We start from the raw sequence: 25,588 nt of genomic DNA on the forward strand, positions 1-25,588 counted from the left end.
CTGGAGTCGCACGATATCTTCCATCAGTACAAGCCGAAACCGTGGATGGCGCACTGGCCCCTGCCCTTCTTGTACTCAAACTGACGACGATTGTCTTCCGTGGTAGTGGTCAGCCGCGCATTTACACAGAGCTTGTAGAAACTCCAGGTCCCTGTGACGAGTGTTCATTGCGTCTTCTGTTGATTTGGCACTTGTGTGTGCAAACGCATGTGCTCTTAATCTGAATATGGTAGTCAGTATTGTATCATTACTGCTGTCTAGTACACTGACAGATTGTCCGGAAGGTTCGAGGTCTCTGTTTTAGTGGAGACTGTACGTTTGCCTCCTTCCTGCATTAAATCCGTTCTTTGGTTGCCTTATGGAATGTACAGATCTATTACATTAAAACCATCTCTTTCCCGAAAATCTTCCCCAACCGAATCTCTGTATAGTGATTATTTAGACGATTGTCAGTATGGACCTTTTTCCTCCATCTGAGGAATGCAAATTACGAATTTCATCACAGCACTGATTGAGTCCTAGCTCGTTAGTGGAGTACTTGTGGTACTGTACATCCAAGGAGAACAGCGCGCTCACATACGCTACGTGGAAATGGTTTGCGAGCCTTAACACCGTGGCGCAACATATGTTGAGACTGAATCGTGGATTTACTTTCAAAATCTTTTCTTAAAGAATTTACTTTATTTACTAGCGATTCATCAAGAACATTAACACATTTAATCACACTAGGTGAGCGTGGAAGTAGTTGCCAGTTAAATTATTTCAATAAATGGAAATTTATTCCTAAAAGCCCTTTTCTTTCTTTGAAACAGATTTAAAATTATAATCAGAAAGCACCCTGTAAATATCACCTTACAATTTATTCAGAGGCAGAAATAACAAAAAAAATTTTTTGACAATATGAGCTTTCGGGCTGAGAACGTTGTCGCTCCCTTTTAACACGGCCGTAGTCACAACCGCTCACAACAACCTCTGAAAGACTACACTGGTGCAAATCTACAACACACCAGATTACTTTAAACTAAAAATTTTAACAACTCACACAAACACATAAACTATGCACCCCGTAGGAGGGATGGAAACGGTACAAAACACTCACATTAAAATTATTTGCCACCGAAAGTGCAACTTGTTTTTAAAAGAACTCTTACGGTGGAAGGGTGGCAACTTTATATACTAAAATGACTATTTAAATAAAAGTCCATGAAATGCAGTCTTACGTAAAATATACAAACATGCTCTACATTACACATATACCGCCTATCAAGATGATAGGCAAGATAAAAACATATTTCAAAAATTCGGCCTTTTCACCTTAAGCAATAAATTCGTTAACACCGAATTCGACAAACATGACAGAGGCAGCTATTAACGTACGGCAGACCGACAGACACAAAGATAAACACTAACTGCCCAACAAATGCGGACGGGAGAGAGACGAGCAAGCTGGGGACGAGAGACTGACCAAGTAACAAGTAGAATTTAACAAGTAAATGAAACAACATATCACGAATCCCTTAACTTCTAATAACTGCGATTTCTAGCGAAGACCTGGCGCAGCACCCCCCAAAACGCTCTCCCGAACCGTCCGCTGCCAGCAGCTTCAACGGACGCAGGAAGGCACGCCGATCTCGCGTCTGACGGCGTCGCAGCTCGCGCCGGCCAGACCGGTGTCGTGGGTTGGCTCCTGCTGCTCTCGTGTCGACCGCGAAGTCACTACCCCTCGCTGTACGGTGCGGCCCACTGGACTCACGTGGCGACCTCACATGCGCCGACACTCAAGACGGACCAGTCATCTTGTGTCCCAATGCGCGACCGACCAACCGATCGATCCAACTGCCAATGACCATTGCCTGAACAAACACGAGCAGACTGGCGGTCTAACACATACTGGCACTCCGGACGACAGACAGACACTGACTGCCCCACACTGATCCGGCTGACCAACTGACCAGACCCGCCGAGACTGACAGACTGACCCCCTGCCGAGCTCATAGCGCCCCTTAAATGCACGTGAACAGGCTACCTTTTCCCTTTCCCACCAGAGGGAGACACCAAAGCTGCGATTGCCACAGCTGCGCCACCGCCAGAAACGGAGGGCGACTGCTTCACACTACGCGCTGTGGCGCGCTCTTCAGATCAGCAATTTTTTTTCCACGGCTCAGAGACGGATTGCTTTCCGATGAAACTGGGGACCCAGATAGGACACGGAACTCATTATCATACTGCTTCATCCTTTAGTTGATAACGCTGTTCTCACGTAACAGGGATAATCGAGGACCATGCTACAAGGAGTATGTGGCAGTATGTAAACTTTCCATCGTTGAAGGGCCATAGGGAATGCAGTTGCTAGGCGCCTCAGTCCGGAACCGCGCTGCTGCTGCGGTCGCAGGTTCGAACTCTGCCTCGGGCATGGATGTGTGTGATGTCCTCAGTTAGGTTTAAATAGTTCTAAGTTCTAGGGGCAGTCAGACTGATTAGGAAAAAAATATCTTATGCTAGATTTTGAGGGTTCCATTCTCATCATGAGATGTACAGAACACTGACCTTAGAACCACATTTTACTCCCAACAATTGCTGTATGATAACTTCCACTCAACGAGAGACCTAAGCCAACCACTCACGAAGCGAGACCCAGCTAATGGCTCACAACCAAGTAAACAAACATTTGTATGGTGCGTTTTTTTGTGTAGTACTTCTGCAAATCAAGCTGCGGATATATCAAACACAGCAGTGTGAAACTCTAGACGGCGACTTACGAGTGTAAGCAGAAACATCATAAAAACGCCACAACTGATAAAACACGTATTCTGAAATAAACACATATTTTTGGTAGTTGGAAAGACGGATTTGAAATACCTTGAGTTATCATATCGCTCTGGCCTTAGCCGGTGGGTTAGCTGAAAGGGACTGAATAAGTGGATCTGTTTGCGTATGAAGATTGTAGGCCAGCTGGAAGCAGAGCTCTCACATAAAGACGAGGTCTGTCGACAGACGTGAATGTACCGTCAGAGTTACATCGCGGCTGTCACATCAATTACTGCAGACACCAAACTCCCTGGCAGACTAGAGACGTGTGTCGGATCCCCGGCGTTTCAGGGGGTGTGCGCTCTCCACTGCAGAGTGAGAATTCGTCCAGGAAGCAACCCCCGAGGCCGCTGCTCACTGCGGTGTCCTTGCACTGCAGCTCCCGTGACAGACGGCGTGCTGTTAGGGCGGGTCTCGCTTGATGCCTGGCTAGCTGGATGTGTATCGACGTCACATTCACCACTGACTGTAAAAATTATTTATTTTACAATTGGAGTTTCGGCTCATATAGCTTTAAGCACTGTGGGACTTATCTGAGCTCATCAGTCCCCTAGAACTTACAACTACTTAAACCTAACTAACCTGAGGAAATCACACACATCCATGCCCGAGGCAGGATTCCAACCTACGGCCGCAGCAGCAGCGCGGTTCCGGACTGAAGCGCCTAGAAAAGCTCGGCTACAGCGGCCGGCTGCAGTTTCGGCTTCTGGGCCATTTGCATGTGGTATTGTGGAAGGTTTCGCTTCAGCTCACGTCAGATTTTAAAATTCTCCCATAGGTGAACAGGTGTGTACAATACACACTGATTAAGTATACAGTTAAGTCAACAGAAATCTGGACAACTTACCTTAAACTGTTACAAATTTGAACAAGTCATTCATCTCCTTAACACGAAAATCACATGATCATTTTCTTGGAATGCATGGGAAATTCTTGTTTTCTAGAAAAAAATGTATCCTGCTGCAAGCGCTGCAGCTCTCGAGTTTGATGTGTCTAATTTACATCTAAAACCATTTCGTGCGATACAGCAGCACAGAACGGAGTGAATTTTCTGCAATAAATAGTTAAAATTAGTGTCTCATTAAAGTGCTCTGAAATCTGGATGAGCTAGAATACTACACTACTGGCCATTAAAATTGGTACACGAAGAAGAAATGCAGATAATAAACGGGTATTCATTGGACAAATATATTATACTAGACCTGACATGTGATAACATTTTCACGCAATTACGGTGCATAGATCCTGAGAAATCAGTACCCAGAACAACCACCTCTGGCCGTAATAACGGCCTTGATACGCCTGGGCATTGAGTCAAACAGAGCTTGGATGGCTTGTACAGGTACAGCTGCCCATGCCCACAGTTCATCAAGAGTAGTGACTGGCGTGTTGTGACGGGCCAGTTGCTCGGCCAACATTGACCAGACTTTTTCAATTGGTGAGAGATCTGGGGAATGTGCTGGCCAGGGCAGCAGTCGAACATTTTCTGTATCCAGAAAGGCTGTACAGGACCTGCAACATGCGGCCGTGCATTATCCTGCTGAAATGTAGGGTTTCGCAGGGATCGATGGAGGGTAGAGCCACGGGTCGAAACACATCTGAATTGTAACGTCCACTGTTCAAAGTGCCGTCAATGCGAACAAGAAGTGACCGAGACGTGTAACCAATGGCACCCCATACCATTCCGCCGGGTGATACGCCAGTATGGCGATGACGAATACACGCTTCCAATGTGAGTTCACCACGATGTCAGCAAACACGCATGTGACCATCGTGATGGTGTAAACAGATGCGGGATTCATCCGAAAAAATGACGTTTTGCCATTAGTGCACCGAGGTTCGTCGTTGAGTACACCATCGCAGGCGCTTCTGTCTGTGATCCAGCGTCAAGGGTAACCGCAACCACGGTCTCCGAGCTGATAGTCCGTGCTGCTGCAAACGTCGTCAAACTGCTCGTGCAGATAGTTGTTGTCTTGCAAACGTCCCCATTTGTTGACTCAGGGATCGAGACGTGGCTGCACGATCCGTTACAGCCATGCGGATAAGATGCCTGTCATCTCGACTGCTAGTGATACGAGGCCGTTGGGATCCAGCACGACGTTCCGTATTACCCTCCTGAACCCCCCGATTCGATTTCTGCTAACGGTCATTGGATCTCGACCAACGCGAGCAGCAATGTCGCGATACGATAAACCGCAATCGCGACAGGCTACAATCCGACCTTTATCACAGTCGAAAACGTGATGGTACCCATTTCTCCTCCTTACACGAGGCATCGTAACAACGTTTGACCAGGCAACGCCGGTGAACTGCTGTTCGTGTATGAGAAATCGGTTGGAAACTTTCCTCATGTCAGCACGTTGTAGACTTCGCCACCAGCGCCAACCTTGTGTGAATGCTCTGAAAAGCTAATCAGTTGCATATCACGGCATCGTCTTCCTGTCGGTTAAATTTCGCGTCTCTAGCACGTAATCTTCGTGGTGTAAACAATTTTAATGGTCAGTAGTGTAAAAAGCCAATGGGTTTGCGATTGTTTGTTGTGTTTCTATGCTTGCTTTAAACTCTGCAAATGTTCCAAGTTTGCGTCCCAGTGTGGCATTCAGTTTTCATCTGACAGGCAATTTCTAATGCACTGCTGAGTGTAAATCCATTGTGGATACTTTTACATTCTCGCGTACACTGTTGGCGGTTACTTATTAGCTTTCAACCTCGCTCCTCGTGTGTTACAGGCGGCCGCTGTTGAGTCCACGCCTCCTGCTCTACCAGCCGTGGAACGTCTTCTTCCACGACGACTTCAGTGCGCTGTGCGAGGAGCGGCAGCCAGAATCGTCGCACATGTTCCGAGTCGCTGACGCACTGTACTCCTTCTACCGTGTCTACTGGTTTACTGCAGCCGATCCCCTAGATACACTCTTCGATCTTTATTTCGAGTCTATGGGTAAGTTTAACACTCGGACCTATCCACTTCATGCTTATACAGTGACGACTGTCCAGTTGTTACAGGAATGAGGTTCAAATATGCTTCTGAATATCTAGTTTTACATCCTACATTATTTCGTATGTCACGTAAGATAATCAGCGGTGCTCTTTCCGAAGTCAGTTTTGCGACTGGCTGGCCACTGTCCATCTGGATCTCTTACAAGCTAAATACTTCATTTCGATGTACTATCGATTCCTTCATTATGCTGGGAGTAAAAAAGGGTATGCACACAAAATTCTGGTGTGTTTAAAGAAGATTAAAGAAATAAATTTTTACGTGGCGCAAGTGTCACAGGTGCTCCCTCTCCCCGCTAGTGGTCCACAAAGGTTTCAACGCCAGTGATGTTCGGAGACTGTGTTCAAACTGAAGCGTGACGAATGATGTTTTAGAGATGAAACTCAAGTGGCAACTGGGTGCTAATAATAGCATAACACACTCGAAACTCGCGGGTGTACCGGCTACAGCCTCAGCCTGACTGGCAGACACTGCAGGTGAGCTGGTTGCCTGTGTCCGGTACACCGAGCAACTCGTCTCCCTCCCGCAGGGGGCGAGCAACGTCTGCAAAAGGGTATTCATCGCACTCCATGTTGAACACCGTCTATGAACATCAGTGGAGGTAAAACCTTCGTGCACGTGTGTCACATAAAGTGTTCCTTTGTACCTTCTCTAAGCAATCTAAAGCTCTGTACATGTAGTTTTTTTTAGACCCATATGGGACTTGTTTTAAAAACGACGATTCGTTTTGGTAGCGTAAGGGCTAAAGACAAATTAATATTTTCTCAATGCTGTAACTGGTGTAGTGTTCTAAATGTCTCATATACGATCCCGGTATAATATTATTCGTGCCCACTAATTTTCTTTTACGAATAATATTTCGATTTGTGACTGAACAGTTAATTGTTCAAGGTAAATTGTTAATATTGTGCTTACAAATGTTAATACTACAAACTGTAATATTGTTGTTGTTGTGGCGGCCAGAGTGGCCGAGCGGTTCTAGGCGCTACAGTCTGGAACCGCGCGAGCGCTTAGGTGGCAGGTTCGAATCCTGCCTCGGGCATGGAAGTGTGTGATGTCCTTAGGTTAGTTAGGTTTAAGTAGTTCTAAGTTCTAGGGGACTGTATGCTACAGCAGACAAATTACTGCAGACACTTAGAAGCATAAAACTGCCACATACAAACAAGTGGACGTGTCGGGGAATAAGAGACTGCTACTTTATCTGTTTGTACTGCTCTCTGTAGGGTGTAATTATGGCTGAATTTGTAATCGACGCGGAGAATAAATGTGTGAGCTGAAGTTAATGTTTGAATGCCTTTAAATACTGGCGAGTAGCGACAAGATATTACAGAGTGAGCAGCTAGAAGACCTTACAGAGTTGTGTGGACAATTAGCTGACGTTAAGCCTGACGTTAGGGGAAAGCTGTCGTCATAATTCAGAGAGACCGCACAGATCGTGGCAGTTTGGTCGAGATAACGAACGAGGGTGGGGGGGGGGGGGGTGGGGGCGGGGGGTGGAGGAGCGGTTACGAATGTCGTCCGGACACGTGATTATGCCGCGGATGGCTTGCGACACCCAGCAGGCTGCTACAACGCCCCTGTCCAAACGAGTTGCCCTCGACACTTTAAAACCTTGGCGCTTCACTGCTTAATTCTTCACGCATCACCGTCCAGCAGAACTAGAACCTAATTGGCGACAAGTCCCTGAGGCAAATGTGGATACCTTTTGTCAGATCCGAATGACCGGCCCCACTAACACTATGACGTCAAAAATTAGGACTCATTTCAACTGCTGAGAATGGCAGCGGCCACGATCTACGTGCTGGCGCACAGAAAGCTGCTATTGTCTTTAATCCCCAGAAGTTTTCCGTACTGTGTGGGCGGCAAGTGGCGCAGGGAATGACGTTTTCTGCATCAGGGCGCCTCTTTGAGAATTAAAAGCCGTTCACATTTTCAGCGGATTATAATGGATATCGCTGTTCGGAAGAAATTACTATGTTGTCACGTGATGGTCGTATCAAAACTCAGATTCAGGAATACTGTTCTGCGGTATTGAAGGAACCTGGCTCCATCTGTCTCCTTACTCTCTGTTTCTCCTGTGAGGAGAATACAGTCGAGCACCCCTACGTCGAGCACGGCTAACAGCGAGCGACGCCGTGGCTGCCGGCAGTGCCAGTGCGACGAGCCGCAGCCGCCCGCGGTGTGGGTTCAGCAGAGTAAACAAGCGACCGCCAGCATCAGCGTCTGGCTGCAGGAAAGCGCTGTGTCTAGGTATAAGCTGAAGATCTGCTCTCATGCACCAATCACCTGCTAGAGCACAGCCACCCTCCCACAGAAGATTCCAAACTGTCCATTGAGATCCCTGAAAATGTGCTATCCAGACACCAAATCTAACAAGACTCTGATCACTACGGGACTTAACTTCTGAGGTCATCCGTCCCCTAGAACTTAGAACTACTTAAACCTAACTAACCTAAGGACATCACACACATCCACGCCCGAGGCAGGATTCGAACCTGCGACCGTAGCGGTCACGCGGTTCCAGACTGTAGCGCCGAGAACCGCTCGGCCACTCCGGTCGGTTCTAACAAAAGACTCAGCCTCCATACACCTGCTAACCTACGAAAAAAGGAAGATATATCTCGTAGTACCAAGTGCACTCACTCCACACCCATTTCCTCTCTAAATCTCTCTCCAATGACTTACTCTTTTGTTTAGTACCACTCATCCACTAAATTGCTTACGCGTATGTCCTTAGAGCCCAGTTTGAAAACGTACTAGCAAGACTAAACATCCAGTAGCTAATTCTTAGAAATGATTCCATCGTTACAATTTGCACAAACCATGATTTCGAAACGATCCACCTACAAAACATTGGAATCAATGCTTCGCTCAATTCCCCTCAGTCCCACTCAACCTCAGTCTCTTTTACTCCACTGCTTTTCACCGCTGTCAACCAGGCTGGTGAACGTCACACGCAGTGGAAGGTGTCACGCAGAAATTAAATTCCCATCTCAGCATCCACATACCCCAAACCTTTCTCACATTTTTACCTAACCCTCGCCCACAACAGACCGTCACATCAGTAACAGAGCCTTTATTTGCTATCGCTCCTATTGTGCAGAACCAAATGAACTGCAACCACAAGCCTACAGATTTCAAAAATGCTTCTTATGTGACGGCTGCCTGACCCAGAATGGGAGAACCAACCGACCGATCCCAATTACAAACAAAACAACCCATCAGTAAAACGAAAAACCAGTCAAAGTTGCAAATTTTTACTTTTTATTCATTCGATGACTAGTTTTCTGCCAAGGTCCATTTTCAAATCGTCATAACATTTTCGAAGGTGTCAAAAATGTGCTATGAACATTTACAGTGCACACAGATAACTCACCGAATGAACAAAAAGTAAAAATTGGCAACTTGGACCGATCTCTCGTTCTACTGATTAACAGAAGTCGTTGACTCAACTTACTCCAGCATACTGGTAGCTCCCAAATGTGCAATCCTTGCACAACTGTATCATCTACACGGACCTAACTCTCGTGACCTGATAAATGCAATGTAAAGGCATTATTCACTACACTAAACTTACCATCCTCATCCCAACAATTCAATGCATTGTATCCCCACCATCCTCAGAACCATAGTTTTCCACACTATCCAGTCAAATTTACCGTCATCATACCAAAAGTTTCTTGTGTCACATCCAAAACATCAAAGACATCCAGTTTAGAAAACCCAATTCTACATTGTCTTTGGCTACCCCAAAACATTAGCTTAAAACCTATACCTAACCTTGGTTCACCACGTAACACATCAGAAGAAAGCAGCAGCATAACATTCCATCCACATTTCTGTTTTCTCAGCTCCAGCAAGATCTACATCATTCACATGTTATCTCAATATTGGAACTATGCCCTAATGAAAATTGTTACAATCACATAACACAGTCCCAGTGTCACCTTACATTCTACAAAGCACAGATAATTGCTACAACATACCACTAGTATTGGTTGCCATTGGCTACATGTGAGATATCCTGATTGCAGCACCTCCTCCTACAGACCAAAAAACCCTGGGACTGTGACACACACTTCCCATAAAGTGAACAATGGATTGGAAAGCGTTCCTTCTCCTTTTTATCCACTCGTCCTAACACCCACACGTTGGCAAACAACGTCAACAAGTCGAACTCCGTGCCTCATATCTTAACGGTATCCTCACTGACCCTCGCTGCACCTACGGAGTGCTCGACAATTCGGTACATGCAGTGTCCACAAATACGACCACTGTGTCTCTTGCTCACAGTTTACAGTACCTGTCCATAACGCCACAAAAATATAGCATTAACAACGCAAGACTGTAAGACGGCGCATTCGAGAAAATGCAGGTGAGAGGCTGTTCGTGACTCCATTACCTCAAAGATGCATTTATATCCTACTGGCTCTAGTCAAGTTGTATGTATGCAAGTTCCTATCCCTGGTATTCATCATTTGGGTTTGCAGCTCCTTGTGTTTTCCGTGTTTGCAGTTAAAATTGTAGGATGTCAGGTCCGCCAGTTACGCAAAACACCGTTTTTTTCTACGTACCCAAACATGTTTCAGCACCACTGTGCCATCACCAGTGGGTTTCCGTTTTATTTACTCTGTAATGTGAACATTCTTTCTGTTAAATGATTACAAACTTAATTGGATATTTAGTTCAAACAGTAGTTCGATTCTTTTGTTAATACCTTTACACTTGGTGTGCATGATTTCTCATCAACCTCGTTTGGTTGCAGATGGCAAGCTACTGGTAATAAATAATACATAAGTGGTCCTGAGAAATCATGCACACCAAGTGTAAATGTATTAACAAAAGAAACGAACTATTGTTTGAAGGAAATATCCAATTAATTTTGTAATCATTTAACAGGAAGAATGTTCACATTTCAGAGTAAATAAAACGGAAACCCAATGGTGATGGCACAGTTGTCCTGAAAGATGTTTGAGTACTTAGAAAAAACGGTGTTTTGCATAACTGCCGGACCTCGCCCCCTACAATCCTATTCCTGGGTTCACCTATGATTTAAGAGTAGGTGGTTCAAATGGCTCTGGGCACTATGCGACTTAACTTCTTAGGTCATCAGTCGTCTAGAACTTAGAACTAATTAAACCTAACCAACCTAAGGACATCACACACATCCATGCCCGGGGTTTTTGAATACTAATCAAAACGTCCTGCCACGAGGGTTCGAACCGCGCTTTACTTTAATGTAGTATAATAATCAACAACAATGATGGAAGCGTGGACAGAGTTTCAGGGCACTCTTTTGCCCTTGGAGTGGGAAACTCCTCCTAGAAGCCTGAAGTGTAACCAATGCTTAAAGACATGAGGGTGCAGAAGGTAATGGAAACTGCTGCTGTGTATCCACAGGACATGTAGTCTGTAATTGAAAAGTGTTGTGATGATGCCTCCATTGACGAAAGATTCCAGACTAGTCCCCTATTCGGATCTGTGGGAGGAAACCGCCAAGGGGACGGTGTCCCAATCAATTACGTCTCCCGTACAGCTCCTTGTCTGACACACCACGCTTCTTTTGTCACTGTAAATCTTGCTCAACAGCATATCTTCATCCGTCTCTATCTCCTCTACAAAGCTCTTAAATCCACCACCCAAATGTGTCAGCTCCATGGCGCCGACGACATTGTCTTCTTTACCCCAACCAGCCTTACAAGCTTCCTAACATTCCTTCTGAATCTATCTCAGTAACTTCACCTCTTGCTGCTACCTCAAAATCAGTTATGTTAAAAACTCAGACAATTATTGTAATAAATACTACCAATCATTTCTCTCCCAGACTTCCACCGTACTGATATACGCGTAATACTTTTGTCAGACACCTAGCTCAAAGCAAGTATTCCGACAACTTCCGTAAAACTAGACGGGCATTTCTTTCTCAGGCATGACGGATGCAACAGACGAGGGGGTGGAGTAGGGGCGTACATACGCTGTGCTGTGCTGTTCATAGAGAGTGCCTGGCAGAGGGTTCATCGAACCACCTTCACAATTCTCTATTATTCCAGTCTCGTATAGCGCGGAAAGAATGAAAACCTGTATCTTTCCGTATGAGCTCTTATTTCCCTTATTCTATTGTGGTGATCGTTCCTCCCTATGTAGGTCGGTGTCAACAAAATATTTTCGGATTCGGAGGAGAAAGTTGGTGATTGGAATTTCGTCACAAGTTTCCGTCGCAATGAAAAACGCCTTTATTTTAATGATGTCCAGCCCAAATCCTGTATCATTTCTGTGACACTATCTCAGGACTGAAGACCACAACAACAAACAATCTCCCACATTTTGCGATTATACAAAACGTGCTGCCTTTCTTTGAACTTTTTCGATGTACTCCGTCAGTCCTATCTGGTAAGGATCCTTAGATTTCAGCAAAGCATTTGATACTGTCGACTTCGACATCTTACTTGCTAAACTTCGCGATCTAAATTTTTCACCAACTGCAGTGCAGTGGTTTCGCTCATACATGACGTCTCGTCAGGAACGCGTCCTGTCCGGGAATATAAAATCAAAATGGCGTCAGGTAGTGTCAGGCGTTCCCCAAGACTCAGTATTAGGTCCTATACTCTTCTCTCTGTATGTCAATGATGTGTCATCAGTTCTGATCTATTGCAAATATCACATGTATCCTGATGACCTTCAGTTGTATCTAAGTGCAAAACCAGTCAATCTTAAGAAAAATATTGAGAGTTTCAATACTGACCTCCACGCACTATCAAAAAACGGTTCAAATGGCTCTGAGCACTATGCGACTTAACTTCTGAGGTCATCAGTCGCCTAGAACTTAGAACTAATTAATCCTAACTATCCTAAGGACACCACACACATCCATGCCCGAGGCAGGATTCGAACCTGCGACCGTAGCGGTCACGCGGTTCCAGACTGAAGCGCCTTTAACCGCACGGCCACACCGGCCGGCACGCACTATCAAAATGGGTACAGAACGTAGGACTAAAACTCAACCCATCTAGAACCCAAGCGGTACTTGTTGGTCACTCTAAGCTCATTAGCCCAAAACATCGCGAATCAGTAACATCTCTTATCGTAAATGGAGCAAATGTCACGTTCTCTCCCTCAGCAAAGAGTTTGGGAGTAATAATAGATGAAAATCTAAATTGGAGAGAGCACGTAATTGCAGTGTGCAACAAAGCATCAGCATCCCATCACGCCCGACAAAAATATAAAAAAACTCCTCCCTTTCGATCTGAAAAAGAAACAAGTACAAACTCTTATACTCCCAGTCATTGACTACAGCGATATTATCCTACAAGAAATCCCTCAGGAAAATTCTCGACGTCCGGAACTGGTCATGAATGCCTGCGTCCAATATACCTGTGACGTTCGACTTTTTGGTCACACCTCACGAGCATACGCACAACTGTCCTGGCTGCGTGCAGACGAACTCAGACATTTCCATACACTCTGTCTCGTCTACTGTCTCATAAATGTACACTGTCCCTTATACCTCTCCTTGTCCTTAACGCTCATGTCTGAACAACATGACAGAAACACACGTTCCCATCATACAAAATCCTCTCTGTTACATTACATCGCTCAGTCACCTTCTCCAAGTCCTTCACGGTAGCAGGAACCCGACTCTGAAATAACCTCACTGCTTATATTAGAGAACTTAAAAGCATGTCCGGCTGCAAAAAAAGCAGTTAATGACGTATGTACTTAAGTAACAGTAATGCCTTCCTCTGTATATGAATGCACTTCACCCCATTACTTCCTTCTTTCCAACTAGATCTTCCTCAGTTCCCAATTTTTCTCATGTTTACCATTACTATTTCATTCTTTCTTTTACTGTTATTATTACTACTTTTATCATAATTTTTATGTATAGCAGCTGTTGTAAAAATTCCGCCAGTATTTACTTTATTATGTCTTATTTATTTTATTCGTATTGTCAGTAGATTAATCTATGTTTCTTATTCGAACTACTGTCATGATGTAACTATGATGTGTACAATGCTGCATAAGTGCTACACTGGTTCGATGTAAGAGCGGGCCTGATGGCCCTAATCTGATCAGGTTAAATAAATAATTACCACACATAAAGATGCCTGAGTGGTGGCATTCGCTTCGGAGGTAAGCTGTTTCGAATCTAAGTGGGTGACGGTAGAAATTTCCACTGCCAGTATTTCCCCAGTAGTGGAAGGGGAGATGGAAGTGTAAAGTTTCTCATCACCAGCCTTGCGTCAGCGTTCTACATTAACTTAGCTCTCCGCAGTACATCACGGCATGTGGGCCTGAGACTCTGTTGACGGTGACGTGTGTAGTGTCGACGATAATCGCCTGCAGAAAATCTTCAGTCTACCACCACAGAGACACTGTGCGTCTAAGCAGCATCACCAGGCGCCAGTGAGAAAGATGCAGTAAGCCATTCGTCCCGCTGTTTCGAGGTGCCACACAAGACGAGATTTTCCAGTTCTGCCGGTGTCTGGCATGAGTTGTGTCAGTCTGAGTTCTGTTATGCCCGTGAGGGCATCAACGGTTCCATGACGAGTGCAGAGAAGCAAGGAGGTTGCACTTCTGCCTTCAGAGGGCAAAAATTTGTCATGGCCAGAAATTTGTCATGGCCATTTCCAAGGGTTGTTGAGGTGGCCATGGTGGGATTTCGTGTTCGCCATTTCAATGTGTTGAAATGTGGCAGAACGACACCGAGGTCACATTGTTCAATAATGCATCCATACACCAGAACAACAAAACATGCTCAAGCTCCACACACGATCCATTACTGCCTTGTCATCGAGCTGAGGTACTGAACACTTCTATTGTACAGTCAAATCAAAGTTCCCATTCATGTACGCTTCAAAAGAGTGTGGTCCAAAAAGCTATTGTGATCACATCCAGGCCCACGGAAGATGAGGTGGATTCCTTTCCAACTCTTGCTGATAGTGGGTATTTTCCTTGGACAAGAAAACAATATTTCTCCTGTGCATACTGTAATATATCACACATTCATTAGGAAGCAACACTTTGAGCGAGGCGTGGCAGAAGTTGTCACAACGAAGTACTGTAGGTTACAACTCATTGCTTCATATCATTGAAAAAGAAAAAACTGTGTACGAAAGGCTTTAGGCTGATGTTTGTTATGAATTATCTGACAGTGTGGTTGTACATTGTTGACCGAGATGCTTGATGTCCAACTCTTCTTTTCCAAGTGGATTTCATTGGGGACTGTTCAGCACACGTTTCCTCTCCCGTTTTATTGCTTCCAATACGTGGCCTGTGTCTGAGACAGCCAGAAGAAACACGACAGTTGCCTCAATCAGGCAAGGCTGCTTTACGAGGTGGATCATGGCAAATGGTCTCATCCTGCCTCTCATCGAGTTTGCTATCTGCGGATGTCAATACACCCATACACCCGCCTCCAATAGCTCTTTTACAAAAAACTGTTGCACCATGGATTCGCAAATCAAAGACTACAGTACTGAAACAAATAATGCAATATTGATAACATGGTTTTTCACCAGCTTCAAAGCAGGAATATCAATAAAACCTATTTCTTTCCTCATTTTTACTATGTCAAGAGCGATACAGGGACTTCTTAAACACCCTGTAGATGAAATGGACTTTTATAGTGACACTGATATCTGCTTTTCTCGATACTCTTAATTTGTGTTGACATGTCGCCATACATACTTTTGGGTAATTGCCACTGAACCTGGACAATGTCTTTGAAGAACGCCCAATCTTATCAGCCAGAGGAGACTTTTCATTCAGATATCTGCAGTGTATGGGCACCACCCATTTTCTACATCTACATCTACAACTATATGTGTACTCTGCAATTCACACTTAAGTGCCTGGCAGAGGGTTCATCGAAACATTTTCATACTGTTTCCCTACTATTCCACTCTCGAATTGCACGTGCGAAAAAGGAACACCTCAATCTTTCCGTTAGAGCTCTGATTTCTCTTATTTTATTAAGATGATCACTTCTCCCTACGTCGGTGGGTGTCAACGAAGTGTTTTCGCATTCGGAAGAGAAAGTTGGTGATTGAAATTTCGTAAATAGATCTCGCCAACAAAGAAAACCGCCTTTGTTTCAGTGACTGCCAACCCAAGTCGCGTATCATATCAGTGACACTCTCACCCCTATGCGCGGTAACACGAAACGAGCTGCCCTTCGTTGCACTTTTTCGATGTCCTCCGTCGATCCTACCTGGTAAGAATCCCATACCGTGCAGCAGTATTCCAGCAGATGACGGACAAGTGTGATGTAGGCTGTCTCTTTAGTGGGTTTGGCGCATCTTTTAAGTGTTCTGCCAACAAAGCGAAGTCTTTGTTTCACCTTCCCCGCAATATTATCTGTGTGGTCTTTCCAATTTAAGTTGCTCGTAATTGTAATTCCTAGGTATTTAGTCGAATTGACAGTCCTTAGATTTGTGCGATTTATCGTATACCCAAAATTTATCGGGTTTCTTTTAGTACTCATGTCGATGACCTCACAGTTCTCTTTGTTTAGTGCCATTTGCCACTTTTTGCACCGTACAGAAATTCTCTCTAGATCATTTTGTAATTGAAATTGATCGTCTGATGATTTTACTAGACGGTACGTTACAGCGTCATCTCCAAAGAATGTAAGGGGGCTGCTCAGATTGTCACCTATCTCATTTATTTGAATCAGGAACAGCAGAGGGCCTATGACACTACCTTGCCGAACGCCAGATATCACTTCTGTTCTAATCGACGATTTACCGTCTGTCACTACGAATTGTGACCTCTCTGAGAGGAAATCACGAATCCAGTCACACAACTGAGACGATACTCCATATGCACGCAATTTGATTAATAATCACTTGTTCTGGAAAGCGTTCTGGAAATCTAGGAATGTGGAACGATCTGAGATCCCTTGTCGACAGCACTCATTACTTGATGGGAATAAAAAGCTAGCTGTGTTGCACAAGAACTGTATTTTCTGAATCCGTGTTGGTTATGTATCAATAAGTCATTTTCTTCAAGGTGATTCATGGTGTTCGAGTAAAGTATATGCTCCAAAACCCTACTGCAAATTGAGGTCAGTGATATGGGTCTGTAATTGAGTGGATTACTCCTATTTTTTGAATATTGGTGTGACCTGTGCTACTTTCCAGTCTTTAGGAACAGACCGTTCGTCGAGTGGCGGTTGTATATGGTTGTTAAGAAAGGCGTTATTGTGTCTGCATACTCTGAAAGGAACCTGGTTCGCATACCATCTGGAGCGAAAGACTTGCCTTTCTTAAGTGATGTGAGTTGTTTCGCAACACCTAAGATATCTACTTCTATGTCACTGAAGCTAACAGCTGTTCTGGTTTCGAATTCTGGAATATTTACTTCGTCTTCTTTCGTGAAGGAATTACGGGAAACTGTATTTAGTAACTCCGCTTTAGTGGCACCACCATTGGTAGGATTTCCATCGCTATCGAGCAGTGACGGCATTGACTGTTTTTTGCCACTGGTGTGCTTGACATACGACCAGTATCTCTTTGGGTTTTCTACCATATTTTGAGACAATGTTTCATTGTGGAAACTATTAAAAGCGTCTCGCATTTACGTCCGCACTAAATTTCGGGCTTCCGTGAAACTTAGCATCCCAAATTCAGAAGAACGCAAAATCCCCAAGACTGTCTTTTTTCGTTGCTCCTGCAACAGTGTTCTGAGTTGTTTTGTGTGCCATGGTGGATCAATCCCGTCTCTTATTAACATATGCGGTACAAATCTACCTATTGCTGTCAATACTGTATCTTTGAATTTCAGCCATATCTGGTCTATACCAACATAAATAGCTTGGAAGGAATGGAGGCTCTCTCTTAGGAAATCATCAATCATCAAGCGAATTTTTATCTGCTGTTTTAAATAGATATTCTGTGGTGACGTGTGGGTGCTATTCTGTCATTCTGCGCAACAGATTAATCTGAGATGTACCCTTTACCCTGTGGCTCCTGCAAGATGCAATTTCCACCCCCACACTACTACAGAAGTCAGACAGATGCTCCTAACGTTCTAAAGAGAAATGCCGGAAAAACTTTTAGCAATAAATATCTTTTGGAGTCGCCCGCTGTAAGGAAAAAGACACAAAAATTCACAAAATTTCTTACGTAACTGGTGGGATACTTGGGTACTGGAGTAGTGCTAGTTATTGTAAGACAAGCAGGAAACTAACGAAAATTATTATTTATTTTGCAAAAATTCTGAGGAATCACAATGGCACTTTTAGTTATGAACTGAACAAGTTATTTCTGGGTTCTTTTCGGAATGTGAAGTTACCTCTTAAGGATAGGATTCGCTAATGAAATTTCTATACAAGATTTAAGATAGTTATTGACTTGGCAGAATGGCTGAGAGCTGCGCCTACTCAACTTGAATAATGATCCGTTAGAATGTTGCTAGGTACAGTTGAGGCTGTCGCATGTGAAATTCAGTGAAGTGTACTGTTGTGGAGGAAATATGGGGCTCGCAAGAGCTGTAGCGCACAATACCGTAAGCTGCGGTGCCTGCTGTCTGCGCCACTTGCTGCTGACAAATAAGATAACTCTCGTTCTATCTGGATTGACCTTCGCCAATCAAACTCTCCCTATGCCTTGATGAAGTCAAGGATTCCTATTCGCCCCTAGTCTACCTATTGGCGTGGTACACTGGTCAGATAACCAGTCCACCACGATGCCACTCAAAAATTCGCTCACAGGCGTTTAACTATATATTGAGTCCTTGCGATTAAGCTTTGTTCACTGTGTTGGCCACCAAACTTATTGTGCGGTGTGAACGGACAGAGTTAGAGTTGCACTCCAATTCGCTCTTGACAGAGGTGCTCTCCCAGTGAAGTACTGAGGAGAGACTTGTTCCTCGCTCTTTGAGTACACGTACGAGCGCGCACGCTCTCGTTACGTGTTCTCGCTCCAAGAGCGACAATGGAACGGCCCCTCTCCATGCTAGATGTGAAGGGGTATATCTTTTGGTGTCTTCCATTACTCCTTCAGCTCAAGGCGTCAGAAATATCATCTGCCAATCAGCATTGCCCTTCTAAAACGGGAGAATGACGTTTCGTTTAAGGTGACTAATCCAGAAATCTGTAGCATCAGCGTTTGGCGTTTACTGTCTCCCTGTGTAAAATCTCTGAAACTGCGTGCTATGTTTGTAAAAAATGCGTAGGCTGGACGCTCCCACACAATGTAGCGGAATTTGCTTTTAAGCCGAACACGGGTTCGTTCTTCCTTTCACTCAGGCAAATGCTGTCTGCTCCACGGGCGGCCGAGGTTGACTCGTCCTCTGAAGGGACCGGCCTCCCGGCGTGCGGTCTGCCACTCTCGAATTAAAATCTCCTGTGACTGTCGTGTCTGGAATGTACGTGTGTATGAAAGCCTCGAGTATTTCAACCACGGTGCGCTTACTTGTTATTTGCATATCGTTTACACGAATTCATACAACATTAACTTTATCTTATAGAGTTTGGGTTCGAATGAAGCGTCTTGATGTGCATAATATGACTGAGCGCGGAATATGTAAGCAATGGAGGTCAGGAGACCAGGACGTCTTACAATATACTTTGCGTTTATTGTTAGTGATACGGTTTTGAGCCTCGCTACATTGACCTTGTGTTCACTAATCCCTGTATCCGTCATTACTCTGTCTTTTAGAAGAGGACGAGGAGTGGCAGCTGGAGGACAGAAGCCACACCACGGTCTCCGTGGACACCGACTGTGTGCAGCTGCTGGCGAACGCCCTGGACCACCCCACATGTCCGCTGGAAGACCTGCCGCCGGAGACCGTGGAGCAGCGTGAGCGGTGCCGCGCGGAGCTGTGGGACGACGTGGTGCAGAGATCGCCCCACGTGCCCGTCACCAGCTACCTGGCCTACACGCAGAGGGTGAACATCAACCTCTGTCTGCTGGCCTGGATGGCAGTTGGCCCATACGGTATCTGTCAGGACGTCCCATTTAGCACGATACGGTCGGTGCACGATGCTCGCTGCTATTTCGATAGTCCTGACGATCAATCGTGTCTGGAATCGAACGCCACAGATGCCATCTGCTCTGTTTCCAGAGCTATTTTGATGCTGAGGTGTCGCGATTTTTCCGCCTTTTCCGATAATTGCAGCATCAATTATGAAAGACCTCTATCACACCCATTGACAGTGGAAAGTGGGGACCTACCGCATCAAAAGGTAACAGAAGAAACACTGAACCACAAAAACAGCTTAAACGACGCCACCTTGAGATACAAGAATTTCAAAATCGACAGCTTAAAGCCTTTGGAAATCTCACTTGTATTGGTAAATATTGTTTTCCGCCTTTGGACTGCCGGAGTATACATGTACCTTCCCCAGTTACGCAACTTGCCTGGAAAGATATTCTTGTCCTTTCAGATCACTTGTATAGTCCAGATCATGTGTTCTGAGGTCGTGTATCGTATGACCGGTTTCCCTGGCTTATCTACAGCAGTGCTGATAGATAGCGGCCTCACACTTCTCAGCTGTATCTGGCTAAACCTATTCTGCTACCACATGTATGCTTGTGTTCGTCACCTCACGCTTCCTGACGACCTGCTACCTGCTGAAGTAAGCAGGTTACTCTGTCGTCAAGTGCTGTATGCGTTAATACCGTGGAGTACAGTATGTGTGGCAGCTGCTGCTTTGGAAAAGACGAGCAAATATCATCTGATCCATAGTCGTGTAGTAGTCCTTGCGAGCATTGCACTATCAGTGTCTTTCAATATGGTTTGTCTCGGACTGATTGGGTACATGTACCTACGCACTCGGTTTTCCATGCGGCAACTCAAAATTTTTGTTAACAATAAATTTGCCTCAAAGAAACAATGTTTTTTCATGTCAGTTAAGGCTGTTATCCTAAGTGGAATAGGCATTATAATTAGAATCGGGTTCCACCAGGCTCAGGAGATAGCGCAGTTTGTGTACTACGTACACCTAGTTACGATGTTGCAAGGACCAGTGCTGTTCGTCTGCTTCGTCTGTAACGGAACGACGCTCCCCTTACTGAAGGACAGGCTGCTGGCGTGGTTTAACCCAACTGGCATCCCTGCAGGGCGAGAACTCTGCTCAGCTGCAGAGAGGAATCTGGCCAGGAGGAACAACGAACAGTCTCCAGCTGCAGAATCCTCACTGTAGGCTGCTTCGGTATTTTTCCCAAATAACTGTCTTCACTACAGACTGCATTAAAGCCAGTAATCAGGTATAAAGATGTACTCTATCTGATATGACAACATTAAATGTGATATCGTACAGCCAGCGCTTAGCGCTTTGCTAATGTCTTCTTCATTTATAGCTGTGTGTTTATTTTAGCCTCTGTCTGCGTATTCTAATGCAGTGAGATTACTTACGAAAATTGTTCCGAAACACTTTGTGTACCCATATATATATATATATATATATATATATATATATATATATATATATATATATATATATTAATAAAACCAACAAACTGCAGGGACGAATCCCAATGGGAAGTGGAGGAAAAAGGTCGTATCAACATGTGTGCAGAAATGCACCGCTACCACAGTAGATGGCGCTGACGAATTAAATTTCCTCTGACCACGTCCCGTGTGTTCCTCGTATATAAGAGACTGCGTGATCGACGGAGCATACTGTAAGCAGCATACGGTGTGGTATTCGTGTCGGGATCAAGCGGGACACAGTCAAACAGATGGAAACAGTCGAGATGCAGCGCAGCTATACCTGAACAAGTGCCGTCACGGAGAAAAACCACACCACACAACATTTCAAACCCTTTTGGACGATTGTGTGATCACGAGTCCTTTCAGTCAGATGTATGTGCAGGGAGGTGGCGGACTGTGCACACACCAGATCCGGAGGACTGGGCTCCACAGAATATTCGGACGAACCCTTGCAAAAGTCCAGGAAGGTGGCCAGCTATTTGCACATACCAGGCTCTCTCTGAATGACGGGCTGTTCCACTGGAGCTCATAATAGGGTTTGTCTCAGTATCCTGTCGAACCCCGTCCTCCAAATCTGGTGTACGCAGACTCCGCCGCCTCCCTGCACGTTCGTCTGCCTGAAAGGACCAGTGGTCACACAATCGTTCAAAAATGGCTTGAAATGTTATGTAACGTGGTTGCCTTGTGTGAGGAAAGCTTGTTTTGGTATAGTCGTGCTGCGTCTCGACCGTTTGGTTGTACAAAATCACCACCTTGCCTTATTCACAACACGCTGCTCTCACTCGTCAGTGTCACCTACTGTGGCAGTGGTGCTTAATTAAGATATGTTGCCTGGAAAAAGGAAGTTTTATACAGATATGCGTGTGAAACTTGTACTTCTATACGATTTGTAATTTAAGTACCACGGCAAGAGACTTTCAAATCTTTGTAAAATGAAAGGAGCAGGGAGATGGCTGAAGTAGTGCGTGGATGAATGTGTAAATGGGTTTGTTGAGCTTATTAGTGTTTCGATTGCATAGAGTGGCTCAAGTAAAAAAAAAAGCAATAAATAAATGTGTAAAATGTGACTCGAAGTGAACGCAGACAAAGTATGAAAGGATACTATTATACGAGATTAGAGTAATTGCGTTTGTGAGACAATATGGTGATTTGTTAAGGTAGACGTTCGTAAGGGTACTGTAGCAGATGTTAAAAATTAGGGTTCCACGTGCTACTCTATAAAACGGGGAAGAACATTACTTAATGGGGCATTTATAGAAACGGAGCCATGGGAGGATAAACATGTGCCAGTAGAGTGAATCCTGGAAAAAATGTGCCACAGTAGCTTAACTAGAAGGACGCACTACGCTGAAATTATTGTGATTTGTAATCAGAAGATGATGTAACATTTGTTCAAATAAAACCTGAGTGATAAAGTGAAGGAGTGTCTGTGTGAATGAAATATTCAGCCCAACTAGAAATCCCGTGGTAAATAATAGTACGTGGACGGATTTTCGGAAATTGTGACAGTACAGCGATCGTGACTGATGTAGCAGGCATCCACAACGCTAACAGCGATTTTGGTGAAGGAAGAGACGCCGGACTGGACGCAAGTGTAGCCGCAGACTGCGGCGCGACCCGCCGCCCTGACACGTCACGAGGCGGGTGGCAGGTGGCAGGTGGCAGGTGGCAGGTGGCAGGTGGCAGGCGCGGGGCTGCCAGCCCGCCATGCTGTCTGCTGACCCGAGCTGCGCCACACTCACAGGCCAGGTCACTACATTACGTCCGACTGTTCAAAGTCAGTAGGGAGAGAGACACTCAAAAAACATCACTCGCAGATTTCTAAGGTAACAAATTAAGATTATCGCTATCTGATTACCCCAGCCAACTCAGTCACTTGTAACTTAAACACCACTCCCACTTCGCTAATATCACCAAAGTTTCCGTGTGCTACAGCTCGCCTAAAACGCCCACACTCATTACTCTGCAACATTCGCAGAGAACGACAGGAATGTGCCTTAGTGGTAATGGATGGGCGCAAACGAGAGCGCCTTTTCAAACTGCAGAACTCTGAAACTTCCAGGCAGACACTCGAACTGGGGACCTTTGCCTTTCGCGGGCAAGTGCTCTACCATCTGAGATACCCGAGCACGACTCACGCCCCGTCCTCGCAGCTTTACATCTCCCAGGACCTCGTCTCTTACCTTCCAAACTTCACAGAAGCTCTCCTGCGAACCTTGCAGAACTAGCACTCCGGGAAGAAAGAATGGTAGAGAGCTTGCCCGCGAAGGGCAAAGGTCCCGAGTTCTAGTCTCGGTCCGGCACACAGTTTTAATCTGCCAGGAAGTTTCGTATGAGCGCACACTCCGCTGCAGAGTGAAAATCTCATTCTGCAGAACTCTGGAACGGGGTTTTGTGTCGCGACGCGGTTACCTCGCCAGAGAGCCCGCGACCCGCCTCGCCAGCGCCACGACCGACTTGTCGATTCCCTCAGCTCCGAGGATCCCCTGCACGGAATCATTCTACACAGCCAGGACCAGCAGAGGACTGGAAGCCCCACCATCGGCCACTCACTGCTGCAGCCCACAGCCGCTTCTGTCACGTTCTGACCTTCTGCTTACGACAGTGCTTGGTGAGAAGGACTTGTTTGGAAATTCACGATTGTTATCCTGTGTCGTAAATCTAAAGACGGACTTAATAACGTGCTAAGCAATATATATTCTGACAATGACAGATGCAAGGTACTTGAGCTAAATGATGGATTACTTCGAGCGTTTGTTCTGCGTCCATCACCTTTCTGGTCTGTACGTGCACACCTTACGAAAACGTCAACAAAGTTCATTTATGCGTACGACATTTTCTTGGTGGGCCAGAACCGCAACGTCTCTGATGCTGAAACCTCTTTATCCACTGATATGGAAGTCTTGAACGTATACTTGAAGAAATGGTGGCTCCACCTAAACCCTCAGAAAACAGTTGTATCTGCATTACTTCTGTGCACAAGACAGTCAGACTACAGACCAGAAGTTAGACTCAGAGGCCAAGTCTTGCTGTACTGCATTACACTGTTAATACCTAGGAACAGCGCTAGATAGAACTCTTATCTTACAAGTAGCATCTTTCAGTTGTAGCAGGTACGGTCTTCAAAAATTTGGTGATACCTTATGGGGAGCTAATGCTCGTGTTTTTAAGATCCATAGCTTTAACCCTATCATAGGTGCTCTGTTGCTGAAGACTGCTGCCCGACCAGGTCCAATAGTGCTCACACTAAGAAGATAGACGCGCAACTCAATCAGGCATTACGAGCTGTATTCAGGTTACTAACACTCTAAGACTTCCTCTTCTTAACATCATCCCACCTCCACCTCTTAGAACATGAGCTGCCCTAAGAGTCTGGAAGAACATTCAGAAGAATCCTCAGCTCCCCGTTCACCGTGATAATGCACAGACAGAACACCAACGCTTTACATCAAGGAAAACCTCATGGGGCACATCAAAAAAACCTTGTTGTGTCCTCTTTGATTGAGAACCATTCACGGAAAATTCCGTGGGATCAGTCATCAGTATTCAACAGGCATCTAGTGGAGACCCATTGATGCAGACAGAAGGATTCGATCTCCGCAGATCACTAGACGAGCACATCTGACTTGTCCAGTGCTAATCCAGTTACAGTATAGGGTGAGCGTTCTTTTGCAGACGATTCAATGTCACTTTCTAAACATTCCACTTTCCCTAGCCTAAATATTATCACAACAGAAACAAGGCCACATGTTGCAAAGTCCTTGAGGTGGCTGCACGCCCTGGCCCCTGCTGTGACGTCACGTAATGATCCAACTGCGCTAGTCGAGACATCTCGTTACCCTCAAACGTCCTGATTCGATTATCTGCATGTTTTATCATCAGGATTTGTAATTACCCAGGGACTGTCTCCCACATCCTGGGATGTATGTCATAACTTCATCAGAGAAGTACGTATGATTTTATCAATTTTGCTGCTCTCATGCATGGTCTTGGTCTCTCGATCCTGAGATGCCCTCAGCTGTGGATACTGAAATAACATTTACCACGACAGTCGTTGTACAGCATCATTTGCCCTATGTCTTCAGAATGTGTGTAATTGGCCTGCAGTTGTGCTATATAATTTTTAAACGTTATTCTGTTAAGTCTTAGGTTTATATATCTCTCTGCATTATAGATGACCTCAAAATCCTGAGTTCATTTCAGAGTGCTACTCTTCATCAGTACATACATGTTAACAGCTTGTGGTTCAAATCATGTAAACGTAGGATTAGCATGTGATCGTGAATATGAAGTTATAGTAGAAGCCGAGAATGTCCGTCGTAATGCTAAAACACAATTTACATAGAT

General features: G+C 45.1%; 1 protein-coding gene across 1 annotated transcript in view; it reads left to right on the top strand.

Annotated features, from left to right (window-relative positions):
- LOC126418498 (uncharacterized) overlaps positions 1-22,661 on the top strand; it is a 90,036-nt gene extending 67,375 nt beyond the window's left edge. Inside the window, exons 6-7 of the mRNA XM_050085284.1 lie at positions 5,538-5,746; positions 19,465-22,661. Of these exons, the coding sequence (XP_049941241.1) occupies positions 5,538-5,746; positions 19,465-20,951 (1,696 nt within the window). The 3' untranslated portion in view covers positions 20,952-22,661. The remainder of the gene's footprint in view (positions 1-5,537; positions 5,747-19,464) is intronic.
- Positions 22,662-25,588: the final 2,927 nt, after the last annotated feature.

The sequence above is a fragment of the Schistocerca serialis genome, chromosome 9 (genome assembly GCF_023864345.2).
Source record: "Schistocerca serialis cubense isolate TAMUIC-IGC-003099 chromosome 9, iqSchSeri2.2, whole genome shotgun sequence".
Classification (NCBI taxonomy): Eukaryota; Metazoa; Arthropoda; class Insecta; order Orthoptera; family Acrididae; genus Schistocerca; species Schistocerca serialis.